The sequence below is a fragment of the Ursus maritimus genome, unplaced genomic scaffold, assembly GCF_017311325.1.
Source record: "Ursus maritimus isolate PB19 unplaced genomic scaffold, ASM1731132v1 scaffold_14, whole genome shotgun sequence".
Classification (NCBI taxonomy): domain Eukaryota; kingdom Metazoa; phylum Chordata; class Mammalia; order Carnivora; family Ursidae; genus Ursus; species Ursus maritimus.
The window spans coordinates 713,019-727,593 of NW_024423786.1; the positions used below are offsets into that span (position 1 = coordinate 713,019).

At 52.6% G+C, this 14,575-nt stretch overlaps 1 protein-coding gene and 1 long non-coding RNA gene across 2 annotated transcripts; one reads left to right on the forward strand and one right to left on the reverse strand.

Annotated features, from left to right (window-relative positions):
* Window positions 1-1,236: 1,236 nt before the first annotated feature.
* On the forward strand, window positions 1,237-3,713 carry LOC103669472. Its single transcript, XR_570289.2, has 3 exons — window positions 1,237-1,758; window positions 2,777-2,908; window positions 3,280-3,713. It is a non-coding gene; the product is annotated as an uncharacterized LOC103669472 (long non-coding RNA).
* Window positions 3,714-5,275: 1,562 nt separating this feature from the next.
* On the reverse strand, window positions 5,276-9,075 carry CUNH3orf22 (chromosome unknown C3orf22 homolog). Its single transcript, XM_008697952.1, has 3 exons — window positions 8,306-9,075; window positions 7,455-7,586; window positions 5,276-5,426 (listed from the first exon to the last, which is right to left on the reverse strand). Exons 1-3 carry the CDS (start codon window positions 8,395-8,397, stop codon window positions 5,276-5,278), a joined length of 375 nt encoding a protein of 124 aa, XP_008696174.1. The 5' UTR covers window positions 8,398-9,075.
* Between the last annotated feature and the right edge of the window lie 5,500 nt (window positions 9,076-14,575).

Consider the following 14,575-nt stretch of genomic DNA (forward strand, 5'->3'; position numbering starts at 1 on the left):
GCAACGGTGAAAACTTGGGGGGAAATCTGACCTTTCATTCTGCCTAGGCTAAAGATTAAAGCTGAAAACAGCCCAGTGAAACCCTGTGCCTTGGGCTGCCTCCCACCCTTGGTGTGTGGGTGTGAGTGTGTCAGGGCACTTGGCAACGAGAGGCCACCCTTCTGGCTTGGGAAGACAGCCAGCCGTGGGAGTCCCTTGGGAAGGACTAAATGTCCCCTTAGTGACTGTTTGAATATACGGTGTCCTTTCTCAGTTTCCTTCGATGGTAAATTAAAATGCCAGAACTTTGGGAAGACCAGGGCAGGGTATGCTTGAGGATTTGAGAAACAGAAATCAGAGCACGGCTGAGGAAGGGCAGCTTGGCTGGGCGGAGGCCAAAGCTGTGTTGTGGTGCCCCCACAGCCTGTGGTGGGAGCCCGTGAGCCTGGTTACAGGGCCGTGCTGGCCTGTGGGGGCCAGGTTGGCCAGGGACTGGCAGCTCTGTCACAGTCACGCCTCGCCCTTTGCTGATGTTTCCCCCCTGCCTACAGTGGATGCTTTCCCTTTCCAGGCTAGTCCTAGGGCTCCCCCTTCTCAGGAGCCTGCCGAGGCCTTCACGGACACCGTGTCCATGGGCCCTACCAGCAGGGGTCAGTGACCGCCAACCCTTGTGGACCTGGGAAGGGGTTGCCACGGGGCTCCCTGTGAAGCCCCACCCCCCTGGAGAGCCGTGGATTACCAGGATGAGGGGGAGGGGCTGGGCCTGTGACATGCCTGGAGGCTTGTTCCCGGCCCCTCTTGGCCGCACGCACCCTCATACGCCATACACACGCTGAGTCACGTGCCACCTCGTGGTCAGTTAGTTGTTCACATGCTTCGATGGCACACACCTTTGTTCGAAGCTCCCTCAGGGCCCACACAGCCTTTGATGCGACCTGTTTGCTGAAGTTATCACCCATCCAGATGCCCTCTGCCCCCCCCGAAGGTCGTCACCATTAGAAGTCACCCTCCAGCTCTGCAGTCACAGCACCTGCTGTCCTCTCCTTCAATGCCTCCGGCATCCTGAAGCTTGTCACATGCACGCACACTCCCTCACGCGGGGCAGGCACTCCACTGCCCACCCCGCACTGTTGGCACTTGACCTCGAACCCTCTGTTGTGAGTACGAGGGCCATGCTCCAGGCTCGCGAGAGCTAGAGGCGCCTCTTCTTCCCCTTGTGCAGCCCCTGGGGAGTTCCTCCTGCTCTGGCCTCCTCTGACCTGCTTCCTCTCCGGCTGGCGCCAGAACGTGTCTGTCCTCACAGATCACAGGCCGACGCCGCAACAGCAGGGTCCCAGCTGGTCCCAGATGGCCCGAGGAAGACAGGGTCCCACATGAACAGCTGGACAAGACAAGAGGGTGCCCGGGGGGGCTCAAGCTGACACCCTTCAGTGATTTTTCTGCTAAAAGGCTACCCCAGGTCCTGAAGGAATCAAGCACACAAACTGGAGGTCACTCGGCATTTCGGCTTGCTGGCAACCGTCTTCCATTTCGTGGTTTCCATCTCTCAGAGCTGAGTGGTGCCGGCCAGAGCCACCCCAGCAAGGAAGTGACACCGTGGATTGGGTTACAAAGTCTCGTGTCAAGCGTTCCAGTGTTCTTCTGCTCTTTCTGGCTTCGTCAGGAAAACATTTCCCGGATTGTTGTGGTTATGGCGTTGCTTTGTTTTTGTTTCGGTTTGTTTTGCGGTTTTGTGTTGTGGCTTTGTCATCCAGGCAGCTTCCTGGGAGGCATATTTCTGTGAGTTAAAATTTCGCTGAAATAACCCCCCGGTTCTTCGTCACAGCGCTTCTTCATGCGTGATGCAGTTTGGGGATCACAGCCGGCTGCATCTGCCGGCCTCGGCCTCTGGCTGCGTGGCCCCGGGAGAGGGGAGGCCCGGGGCTGCTCAGCTTGCTGGGCTGCTCCATCACCCCACCGGGTCGGTGGGCCAGGGGTCAGGGTGCCTCCCCTCCCCACGGGGCTGGAGCTCTCTTTCCGGGGTGAAGGCGCCGCGGTCTGTGGCAAAGGCGACTTGCCTTCCGATCAGCTTCTCTCTTGGGCAGCAGGAGGTGGTCAGGACAGCTGCTCCGTGGAGCCACTGGGGGTACAGGCCCCTTCTCTCCTGCAGCCCCCCCATCCCTGGGCTATATACAGCCCTTCTCCACGTGCTCCACAGAGCGAGCCGTTCCCTTCCCAGGCAGCAGAACGTTGAAGACACAGACCGGGGACCGTGCAATCCAGAGCCAATCATACCTGCAATGCTCCCACCGCAAGGGAGGCTGGGCACGATACCCACACCCCACCCACATCCCTGTGGCAGTAAGCTCTTCCCAGTAGCATTCCCGATGGCTCCCTGCTGCCCCAGCTGCCGCCCTCCTGTAGGTTCCCTCAGACCTGCTTGGCCTGAGCACAGGGATGTTGGGTGTGCAGGGGGTCGGTGTCCCCAAGCAGCCTTCAAGCTATGTCTGCTGGAAGCTGGGGGGTAAATACTGCAGCTTGTGCCCCTCAGGTGGGATAACACTGAGGCGTGCCCTATAGAGGTCTCCCCTGGGATTCAGCCCCAGGTGCCCAAAGTGGTGGCCAGCTCGAGAGTACACCCTTTGCTTCCTTTCCCCTCCCCACATCTCTGGGGGACTCCCCAGAATCTCCCTCCCATTGAAATTACTTGCATCCGTATTTTTATCTCCAGGGGAACCCATGATTCTGTTGCAGACTTGCTGCTTTTATTTCACTGGTCCCTAAATAATAGACAAGTAGATTCATTTGTGTCCTTTAGTGTTGCAGTGCTACAGTGACCATCCCTGCGTACATCCTGTGATCGCAGGATACATCCCTAGAAGACAGAGCCACACCCTGATCACACCGTTCACCGTGCCTGGTTCTCAGGAGGCTGCAAGCACCTGCTGATGTAAGTTTTACTGTCGCTGTGCTCAGGGCACGAGGACAGTCGGGGATCAGGCCGGCCACACTTAAGTGCCGGCGGCATGCCCCAGGTCTGGGCCGCCGTGATATGCTACTTCATGCCTCGGCTGTCAGACATTCAGGGGTTGCCCATTTCCCTGTGAGGGCGTTTGCGATGCATGCTTCCTGGAGGGTTGGTTTTCTTCTTTGAGGGCATCGTGTGCATAGAAACACTGAGGACACAGCAGGACCAACAGTTAGCTCTTCGTTCCCTAAATGTTCTTTAGAAGCCCCTACAGGGGAGAAACTACTGGAGACCATGCACATTTTAGGACTCGCTCTGGCTGGGTGACTGGTATGAGCTTTTTCTACGTACAGGACTGGTTCTGCCCTGCGTCCTGGAAGAGCCCTGCCTGCCCTCCCCGCCTACTTCCTAAACTCGGGGGCCACAGCGAGAGTAGCGCACAAGGGGAGCCAGGGGAGCTTCTTTCTGTAAGCTGCTCCGGAAAGACAGGCTGGGGCTGGCTGGCATGCAGGGGCCCTCTGGCCAGGGACACCTCCCTGGGAACAACGTGCGCCTGGGACAGGGCAGCAATGCTCAGAGCAGCTGCGTCCACAACAGCAAAAACTGGAAAGCAAGTGTCTGTCGGAAAGAGGAGGGACAAGGCATGCAGTATTATCCGTGATAACTAAAAGATGAAATGAGCCCTGTGCACCATCACGTGACTCGTAGCAACTTGCTGCTGAGGCAAAAAAAAAGTTGCATGGAGCGTAATACCATCCTGTATGGCTAATAAAGAAAGAGAGAAGCATGCAGTGTATTGTTTTTGAGGTACTAGTTTTAGAAGGAGAGGAGGGAGCTGTGGTGGAGGGGGAGGTGGCGGGGGCGGCTGGAAAAACGGCTCGTGGCAGACGGACACATCGGCCACGTGTGTCACCGCACCACTACGCTGCATCACAGGCACACGGGGCAGTATTTTGCGCGTGTCAAGTAGGACATAGCGGAAACATTGCAGGAAAAGTCCTGAGACTTACACAGTCCAAATGGAAATCAGCCTGCCTCTGACCCCAATGGGAGGGGACCCCGGGGTCTCTGCTTCCTTCTACCACCAGGCCAGTGCTGCCCGGTGCACGGTACACCGGGCTTGCCTCTCACCTGGGCCTGGATAGATGGAGGCCCAGGGTGCGCCCCATGGCAGTCCTCTACGCCCTTCCCCCAGGCCCCAAACACCCCAGGAGCACACAGCAGGACTGACTTCTGCCTGCTGCAGGCTGGGAACCACCATCCCATCCCGCCCCAGGGCTTGGGGAGGGCCTCTTTTCAATTCTCACTCCACATGGGACTCATTCTACCTTCTTTCCAGAACAATAGGGCCACTTGCCCACCTAGCTCAGTGCAGCCACCGTAGTCATCTTCAGGGCCCCGCACCCTTCTGTCCTAGCGAGAGGGCTATAGTTAGTGTCCCCGCGTTTATTTATCCTCCCAAGGACTCCAAGATGACCTTCTGTCCCTCTGTCTGTAGAAGAGAGTGGGGGAAACCCTTGTGTCTCCTGCAGGCACCCTCCTGCAGGCTGCTGCTATCCCGAAGCAGTTACAGCAGTGTCCGACTTTACTCCATCCCACTTCTCTTCGAAGACTGTGTAGAACACCAGCAACGCAGTATTAGGTTCATGTATTAGAATTTCAGAAAATAGCAGGCCTGTCCCCAGGCCCCAGTTCTTCTACCCAGAGGTACTGACTGTTACCTACACACACAGGCGCACGCACACACACGCACGCGCACACGCACACACGCACGCACACGCACACGCACACTGTTTCCTAACGCACACAGATGGGAGCATGACGACACACTGCTGTTGTGCTTTAAAAAAATCGGAATATGCTTTGTAGATTGCTCCAGACCAGTGTATAAAGATCTGGCTCTTCATTTCAGTGGCTGCCTGGCAGTGCAGGGTACGTCGGCGAGCAGCCCCTGGCAGTGGGTATACAGGTGGTCTCTGAGCCTTTGCTGTGGCGCTGTCGTGAACACGTTGTCCAGATATCTTTATTTACACGTGTGAGTGCATCCTTGGGATCAGTTCTGGGAAATGACGCTCCTACTCTCTCTAAACCTCACACCAACCCCTCGAGATCAAACATCACCTCATTTAATGGAGGAGAAAATGGACGCTGGGAAGGCAAAATGCTCAGACCAAGCGGAAATAGGATATGAACCTGCGAAGTTCATTCACGTGGCGTGGGCTCTGAGGAGGTGAAGAGCCCCGCAGGGCAGCTCCCCTCCCTAGAGTTCACCTCTGTCCAGAAGGGAGTGCTCTGTGCCTGGAGCGCCAGGGACGGGTGGCCGAGAGGGAGGCTGCGTGGAGCCCGGCTCTAGGAGAGGCCCCTGGAGGGGTGGGCAGTGGGGGCGCCTCGGCCGGGGAAGCGGCGACACAGTAGCTTGAATTCCCAAAGTTGGCTCAGGGGAGGCGGTGGCAGCGGAGGGCACAAGCAGGACGGTGACGTAAAATCTGGGGCCCCAAGCCTAGAAAAACCACACAGAAGCCCACGGGTCCGGAGACGTTGGCTGGGGCCACGACCAAGACTCTGCTCCCAGCCCAGACTTGCCCTGGGACCCCACTCCCCGATGTCCACATCAGACCCCCAACAGGGTTCTGTGCCTCTGACACGGCCCGGACTTGGGGCACCAGGCCTGCGCAGACAGTGAGTGAGGGCCATCCTCGTGCCTGCCAGTCGCTGGATGGCCACCAGCAGGCGAACCAGCATTGTATGGCCACTCCCCCTGTGAGGGCACCGCTCTTCTCGTAGTCGGTGTTTTCCAACAGCTACATCAGGTCTGGGCATGCCACTCTCCTGCTCCCCAGACTTCAGTGTCTCCCCATTCCCCCTCAGACAAATGTGGGCATTTAGCATTCTCCCCAGCTCGTCTCCTAACCATTCTGAAAACCAGCACTTCAAATTCCCTAAGCGAGACATTATTCTGTCCCACCCCAGGACATTGGCACTTGCCTCCCACTGTCTGGAGTATTTCCTCCTACAGGGTTCCCTGCTTCTCACCTGGGCCCCCATGCCCTCTCCTATCTTCTCTCCCCATCCACTCTCCTCCCTACTCTGGCATCTGCTGACTGTGGCCCTCCAGTCCGACCCTCCCCTTCTGGTTAATTCCCCAACAGAGGGCTGGTGGGAGGTCGGAGGGTAGGCGATGAGGTGGGAGAGCTCCCCCCCCACCCCGCTCCCCACTAGTTCGAGGCCGCACAGTCACAGCCCCCTCCCTTGGCCCCTGCCCACCTCCCCCATGAAGGGGAGGGGTCGGCTCCCCACTGGTGCTGGGCCCTGGTGGACTGAGAAGTGCACTGCCCCCTGAGCTCCCTGACACACCTGCTGACGGCTTCAGTCTGTCCTCCAGGTCTCTGCTCCCTGTCACCCTCCAGGAGAGCTCGTCCCATGGCAGTCCCCCTGGGGCAGGCCCCAGCACTGAGGGTCGGCCCATGCGTGCGGTCTGACTGGTCCCCCACAGGACACCGGGCTTGAAGCTGATCCCATTCTGCAGAAGCCGAGACCCACGAACATCCGTGCTCTCAAACGCCAGCCTCTGCAGCTCGGCACCCCATTCAGACATTTGGACCAAATCCACAGCTGAATGAGGGCGGGAACGTGAGACCCGCGACAAAAGTCAGGGCCAGTGTGGGCAGGGAGTAGGCATGCAGCTGTGTTCATGTGTGTGTGTGTGTGTGTGTGCCCGCGCACACACGTGTGAGTGTTTATGTTGCCTCTCCGCGTATCAGGTTGGGATTTTGCGGGCGTCTCTGTGGGCTGCCAGGGCTGATCCGCAGAGCGGTGAGCCGTGGGCAGGGCCAGTCGGAAACACACCGGCCCTAGAGTTGGAGGGAGGGCTGAGGCAGACACAGTGGAGCTGGGGTCCTTGGGAGGTGGGGTGGGTGCCCCCTCACCAACTGGTCATGGAAGCCCTTCGTTCTGTCACAGCTGGTGTGTGCCTGCCAGCCCAGGGACAGCCTGGATCCGAGTCCAGGTTTAGGGCGAGTATGTGAAATGTTCATGCGTGTGGGTCTTTCCGAGGGTGTCTTGGTGTTTCGGTGTGTGTGTGCCCGTGTTCGGGGGGTGCATTTGTGAGTACACGGTCAGTCTAGAAGTGTCTGGTGCGAGGGTCCCCGTCAGTGCCTCCATCCTCACAGCAGGCTGCAAGGAGACCAGAAACTTGCTGGCTCTTCTGTTTTGCCTCTGCCGTGTGGAAGGATAGCGGCTAAGCTGCCCCCTCAGGCCTGTTTCCCTGCGTGTGGACAGGGCCCTCTCCAGGTGAGGCTGGCGCTGTCCGCAAAAGGGTCCTGTGCAGCCTCTCCCACAAACTGCCTTGCTGTGGGAGGGACCGCTGGACTTCAGTGTCTCCTTTCTGGGCCTCGGTTTCCTCAGCTTGGAAGTGGAGCCCTGGGAGAGTCACGTGAGTGTCTGTGGGCAGACCTGGGGTGGACGGCCAGCAGCTTGAGTGTGGTCGGTGGGCGGCAGCAGCTGTCAGCATCCTGGGCCTATGACTTACCCTCTGACTGGAATGGACCGAGTTGGTACCAAGGTCTTCTGCAGCGGCAGCTGATCCCTCAGTGAGGTGGTCGTCTTCGTGACCTCCCAGGGCTTCAGGAACTCTGCAGTGGGTTCCGTCAGCCAAGAGAACCTGCAATGGACACTTGGTATCTTTAGGGAGCCTGCAGCCACCAGCCGTATGAGTAGCTCTCGCTCATCTGGAACTTTCTACTTGCCAGGCATCGTTCTAAGTGCTTTATCAACATTAACCTGTATGTCAACTCACAACCATTTATAGATGAGGAAATTAAGGCACAGAGAGGTCAAGTGACTTGCCCAAGGTCACACAGCTAGGAAGCCTTCCAAAGTTGCTACATTTTTCTTTCAGGACCCATCAGTGCATTGATGGTGGGATCCAGGACACAGCCTGGGCACATAGAACATTTAGTAACTGCCACTGGCTGAGGCCCCAGATCTGCCCAGTCTGGGGGTCTCTACTGGTTCCCGAATACCTTAAGGCTTTACAAACTACACTCCACCCCAGTCTGATCCCATCACGTCTTTGGCAGGGGCAGGTGTTCAAGAATGTATTCCTCCTTTGGCAGGTGGTTCCTGTGAGGCCAAGGGCTCAGAGGGAAACAGCCGGCTAAGGCTCCGGGATGGCCCCAGCATTCCCGGGCACCTGTCTAGAGGTCCTCAGCTCAGACTGGGATTGAAGAGGATGAACCCCAGACTGTCACAGAACTGCTCAGGGAACTCCCTGTGGATAAGAAGCCTCATCCCAGGTCCACTCTATACACCGCTGGAATGCACTTTGACATGGCCTGGGCGGGGGCAGGACTTGGCCGTAGGGGTCTCAGGGTCTAGTACCTGTACGGAAACTTCCTGGCAAATTTTTCCTGGGCCTTGTTTCTATTCTTCTTATACTGCGGGCCCTTCTTGGGGTCCTTCGAGTCCATCATGGAAGGAGGTTTAAGCTGTGGCACACTTTTCACCCACGGCTGGAAAGCAAGAGGAGGCCCATCAGAGGAGGGGATGGTGGTGGGAGGAGCCAGCTGGACCGGGACCAGGCACTCAGCTTCCCCTTGAGCCCTCGAAGGGGACAGAGCACCTGCCGGCCTCCCAGGGCTGAGTGAAGGCTGGGTCGTGCTGGCCCTTCACCCATGTCCGGCCTCACCACACTGCACCAGTTACGCACGTTCTCATGTGTGAGTGTGTGTGTGTGGGGGGGTGGGTGTGCAATTTTATGTGTACAGCTTTGTGTAACCACCACTTGGGATGGTTCTCAACTGAACAGCCCATCCCAAACTCTGGCAGCCACGAATTTGGGCTCGTCTCTCTACTGATGTGATTTTGCAAGTGTTATAACACTGGAACCACCCAGAAGGTATCTTTTAGAACCTGGCTTCTTCCTCTCAGCATCATTCCCTCAGGACCAGCCCAGCTGTGCGTATCCGCGGGTGGTTCTTTTTCAGTGCTGAGGAGTATTCCGTGGGATGGCTGTGCCGTGCTTTGTTCAATCCTCAACTGGTGAAGGACGTCTGGGTAGTTCCTGGTGTGGGGCTATTACCAATAAAGCTGCTATGAATATTCATGTACAAGTTCATGCAGGAAGTCTTTGTTTCTCTCGAATATGTAAGGGTGCCATTGCTGTGGCTTATGGTAAGTCCGTAAGCTTTAAGACGAGCCGCCAAACGACCTTCCAGAGCAGCTGCGCCATTTTCCGTGCCCACCAGCATCAACGAGTGACTGTCTTTCTAAAGCACCTGGTGCAGATGCAGGTAGGTGAGGGCGGAGAACAGCAGGGGTTAAGACCTCGCTGCTGATGTTTCCTTTGCCATCAAATCGTGCAACCCTTGCCCACCAATGGCTGTCCTAATATATCTTCACCGTGGTCTAAACAGCCAGTGTGCTGTGCACATGTGACCTCAGAGCCCGTTGTGACAGTGCCAGCCTCCTGCCAGAAATGCCAGCAGCCCTGCTTGTGGCCTGGCCCCTCAGACCCCCAGGAAGTCTTCCTGATCTTCCATGGACTTGCCCACCCGGCAAAGAGCTTTGTTCAAAGTGCAGCTCTCTACACCAGTGCTGGCTAGTGGGGGCGTCCGTGGCCTCTGACCCTGGACCATGACTGTTATAAGGACACCGGGGTCCCTTTCATGGGCCTGGCCCCACAGCCCTTCACTATCAAGTAAACCTGGGCAGGCCAATAACCCCTGGCCCTCCTCCTCCTGAGCAGCCCGGCGAGGGCCCTGGTCTAGGACAGGTGAAGTGTCTGCTAAGCTCCGTGTGTGACCTCATTTAATGTTCTCCACCTGATGGAGAACAGATTACAGTCACCCCCATTTTCCAGGGAAGGAAATGGAGGCTCTGAAAGGTTAGGTGCTTTGCCTACATCCCCACCCACCAGGGGACCAGAGTGGCCATCTGGGCTCTGCAGCCTCACAGAGTTCCGAACGAGGCTGGGAGAGGTACCCACACCAGTCACTGAGGAAGCAGACCACTACAGGAACCCAGTGGTCTGGAGGAAGCAGGGGAAGGGGCACCCCTCAGGCCCACCCCATACCTACTCACAGACCCCCTAAGCCATGGGCGTGACCCTGCAAACTGACACGGCTGAATCTGCCTCCCTCAGGGGCAGAAGGGCCACTGCAGAGTCCAGGGAAGGACTCTGACACCGTGGCCATCTGTCCCAGGCGCCATCTTTCTCCTGCTTCCCAAGCTGATCCGGGACTGTCCTTCCCAGCCACCCAGGCTGTCCCCCCAAATCCTGGTAGTGACCATGATGGGGGTTTGGCTCAGGGTGCCCTGGCAGTGTCAGGAAGACACCAGGTATGAGAGCTGCCATGCCCTGTGACCCCCCAAGACTGGTCCTCCCTGGCTACAACACTGTCTTGGATCAGCGACATAGAGAGGCACAGGCCTGGGTACACGGAGCCTCCAACCAGAAGGGAGTAGGTGAGTGGACCATCCAAGCTGCAGGCTACTCACGGGCTGGTTTATGTGATGCCAGAAGGGCGGAAGCTGGCCATGGTCCTGGCTGCCATGCTACCACAGGAGCACTGGCCCTGAGGCCCCAGCAGGCCAGGCCCACAGGGTCATTGCGACATCAGAAGCCCTTGAAGTCACAATCAGTGACACTGCAGTTGCTGAACCATGTGGCTCAGAATCCAGCCTGAAGCCCTCTGCCCAGAGCGGCTGTAGAGACGGCAGCGGGTGGGCCAGGGCTTGCTGGCGTTCCCATGCTCAGCGCCCTGGATGGAACATCCACCTGGACATACTCCCCCAGGGATCTCTCCCATGCAGCCTGGGAACAGAAGAGATACCCCAGAAATAGCTAAAACCTTACTTTGGTTGCAGAAAAGTGATCCTGGCCGACTCTGACCTGAGCCCTAGCCACAGCCCAGCCATCACGGAGACGAGGGTTTGAACGCAGGAGAGTGTGAGAGTTGAGGGTGGTGCCCAAAAGGCCAACTCCCTGTCTCCCAGTCGGGCCACTGCCTTCTGTGCAGCCTCAGGCAAGCGGCTCCGTCTCTCTGTGCCTGTGTCCCAGACTACAGATGTGTTTTGAAAAAATTGCTCTGGTGGCAGTGTGGAGAACAAAGTGAACGGGGCCAGGAGTAGGTGTGGATAGACCAGGAGACCAGCAAAGGCAGTAACATGGATGAGGGGTGGTGGTGCCTTGGAATGAGGTGGTGCTGGAGATGGAGGGAGGGGGGTTGATTGGAGAGATTTCAGGAGACCAAGTTAACACAGAGTGGTGACAGAGGCTGTGGGAGGGCCAACGATGACTCTGGGTTTCTTTTACTGCCACTAAATGGGACTAGACTAGGCCTTGGAAGGAAACCGTGGGTTCAGCCTTGGTCAGGTTGAGTTTGAGATGCCTTTGAGCCTCCCTTCACTTAGGCACTTGTACGTCTGGGTCTGAGATCCAGAGGGGTGAGGTCTGGGCATAAAGTACGTTTGGGTGTCACTGATGTATCAGTGGTAATTGAAGACAATCATCCGAACGGGAGGCGGTGTGGAAGAAGTGTGAAGAGGGCATTGGGCGGAGTGTTAAGATACCCAATATTTAATGATCAAATAAATATTTAGCGCCTGCGACCCAGACAGGGGCACGGACAGAGAGGACAAAGTCAGTGGTGTCACAGAAGACGGGGGATGATCCCAGGTCAAGAGGCAGGGTTGTCATCAGTGCCAGTGCCGCAGATCGTTGTGACCAGGTGAGAAGGAAGAAGTAACTTTGGGATTTAGGGGCATTTCATTTTATGCAGAGCTGTTTCTGTGGAGGAACACATGGCAGATTACAAGGAGTCGAGGAATGAGAAGGTGAAAGAGTTGAACCAGAGGTGGTATGGCATTTCACCCAAGAATGCAGCTAATGCATTCTCCACCCATTTCACTCACACCACTCTCCATTCTCTGTTCTGTCTTCGTTCTACTAACGTGATGAATTACATTGATTGAGTTTCATATTACGAAGCACCCTGTCATTGTGGGCACAAATCCCACCTAGTCATGACACATAATCCTTTTAATATGCTGCTGAATGTACTTTGATAGTATTTTTTTTTGAGGATTTTGGAATCTATTCATAAGGAGTATTGACCTGAAGTTTTCTTGTCTTGTAGTGTCTTTTTCTGGCTTTGCTATCAGGGTAATCATGACCTCATAAAATGAGCTTGGAAGCATTCCTTCCTCTTCAATTTTTTTGGAAACTTTGATGAGGACTAGTGTTAATTCTCTGTAAATGTTTGGTAGAATTCACCAGTGAAGCCATCTGGTCCTGGCCTTTTCTTTGTGTGTGTGTGTGTGTGTGTGTGACTCTTAGGAGTTCGTAATCGCTCTGGATAGAACTTCCAGTACTATGTTGAATACAAGTGGCAAAAGCAGGCATCCTTGCCTTGTTCCTGATCCTAGTGGGAAAGTTTTGAGTCTTTTTACCATTGAGTTGCACACTAACTGTGGGGTTTTCATATATGGTTTTTTTTATGTTGAGGTAGTTTTCTTCTATTACTAGTTTGCTGAGTGTTTTTTTTTTGTTTTGTTTTGTTTTGTTTTAATCAGGAAACTGTGTTGAATTTTGTCAAATGCTTTTTTGGCATCATTTGAGATTATCATGTGGGGTTTATTTTCATTTTTCTTTAATGCTGTATACTTGATTGCTCTTCATAAGTTGAACCATCCTTGCATTCCAGCTATAAATCTCACATGGTCATGGTGTATAATCCTCTTAATATGCTGCTGAATTCAGGTTGCTAGTATTTCAATGAAGATTTTACATCAATATTCAAAAGGGATATCAGTCTTAGTTTTTTTTTCTTGTAGTGTCTTCTGGCTTTGGTATCAGGGAAATGCTGGCCTCATAGAATGAATTAGGAAGTGTTTCCTCCTCTTCAATTTTTTGGAAAAGTTTAGAAAGGATTGATATTAGTTCTTTAAATGTTTGGTAGAATTCAGTGAAACCATCTGTTCCAGGGGTTTCCTTTGTTGGGTGGTTTTTGATTACTGAATTCATCTACTATTTATCAGTCTATTCGGACTTTCTATTTCTTCATGATTCAGTCTTGGTAGGTTGTGTGTTTCTGGGAATCTGCCCATTTCATCCAGGTTATCCAATTTGTTAACGTACAATTGTTCATAGTATTCTCTTACAATCTTTTTAATTTTGTATAATCAGTAGTAATGCTCCCCTTTTCAGTTAAGATTTTAGTAATTTGAATCTTCACCTTTTTTTTCTTAGTGAATCTAGCTAAAGGATTGACAATCTTGTTGATAATTTCAAAAATCGACTTGGCTTTGTAGATTTTCTACATAACTTTCTACTCTGTGTTTTATTTATCTTTATTCTAATCTTTATTATCTCCTTTCTTCTGCTAGCTTTGGATTTAGTTTGCTCTGCATCTTCTAGTTCCTTAAGTTACATATTTAGATTATCAATTGGGATCTTTCTTCTTTTTGAAGATACGTATTTACTCCTATAAATTTCCCTCTTTACACTGCTTTCACTGCAACCTATAAGTTTGGTATGTTTTGATTTTGTTTTCACTCATCTGAAGGCATTTCTTAAATTCCTTTGTGATTTCTCCTTTGATTCAGTGATTATTTAAGAAATGTTGTTTAACTGCCACATTATTTGTGAATTTTCCAGTTTTCTGTTGATTTCTAGTTTCATTCCATTGTGATCAGAAGATACATTTTGTATGACTTGAATTTTTTAAAACTTCTTAAATTTAGTAAGACTTGTTTTGTGGCCTAATGCATCTTGGAGAATATTCCAGATACACTGGAGAAAAATGTATATTCTACTATTGTTCAGTGGAGTTTTCTGAATGTCTGTTAGGTCTAGTTTTGGTTTATAGTGTTGTGCAAGTGCTGCATATCTTTACTGATCTTCTGTCTAGTTCTATCTACTATCCATTATTGAATTCTCTATTATTGTAGACCTATCTATTTCCCTATCCAATTTTGTTAAATTTTGATATATTTTTGGGCTCTGTTATTAAGTGTGTATATGTTTATAATAATTATATCTTCTTGATGGGTTGACCCTTTTATCAATATTTAATGTTCTTTGCCTGTTGTAATCTTTTGCCTTAGAGTCTATTTTGTCTAACAATAATATAGCTACCCAGCCCTCTTTGGGTTACTATTTTCATGGAATATCTTCTTTCATTCTTTTGCTTTCATCTGCTCTGTGTTTTATATCTAAAATGAGTTTCTTGTAGACAACATATAGATGAATTATTTTTATACATTTTAAAATAATCTCTGCCTACTAATTGCAGAGTTTAATCTGTTTACATTTAATATAATTACTGTAAGGAAGGACTTTCTTCTGCCATTTAGTCTTTATGTCTTATATGTTCTTTTCTTCAATTCCTTTTCCTCAATTCCTCTATTACTCTCTTGTTTTTGTATTTAACTGACTTTTTGGTAATGTACAATTTTGGTTCCTTTCTGTCATTTTCTATATATTTTTCAGTTACTATCTTAGTGGTTATTTTGGCGGTTATGATGAAAACCTTACATTTATAACAATCTAGTATGAATAATAGCAACTGAGTTACAATTGTGCACAAACACTCTGCTCCTATACATCTTCTCCTCCCTTTATACTGTTATTGTCACCCATCACACCAT

What these genes read in the sequence shown, in the direction of transcription:
- CUNH3orf22 (XM_008697952.1), bottom strand. Translation starts at nt 8,397, where the DNA reads ATGATGGACTCGAAGGACCCCAAGAAGGGCCCGCAGTATAAGAAGAAT. An exon ending in GCCAGGAAGTTTCCGTACAG is followed by an intron (nt 7,587 to 8,305) that starts GTACTAGACCCT and finishes TGTCCATTGCAG; the next exon opens with GTTCTCTTGGCTGACGGAAC. An exon ending in CGGTCCATTCCAGTCAGAGG is followed by an intron (nt 5,427 to 7,454) that starts GTAAGTCATAGG and finishes TGGTTTTTCTAG; the next exon opens with GCTTGGGGCCCCAGATTTTA.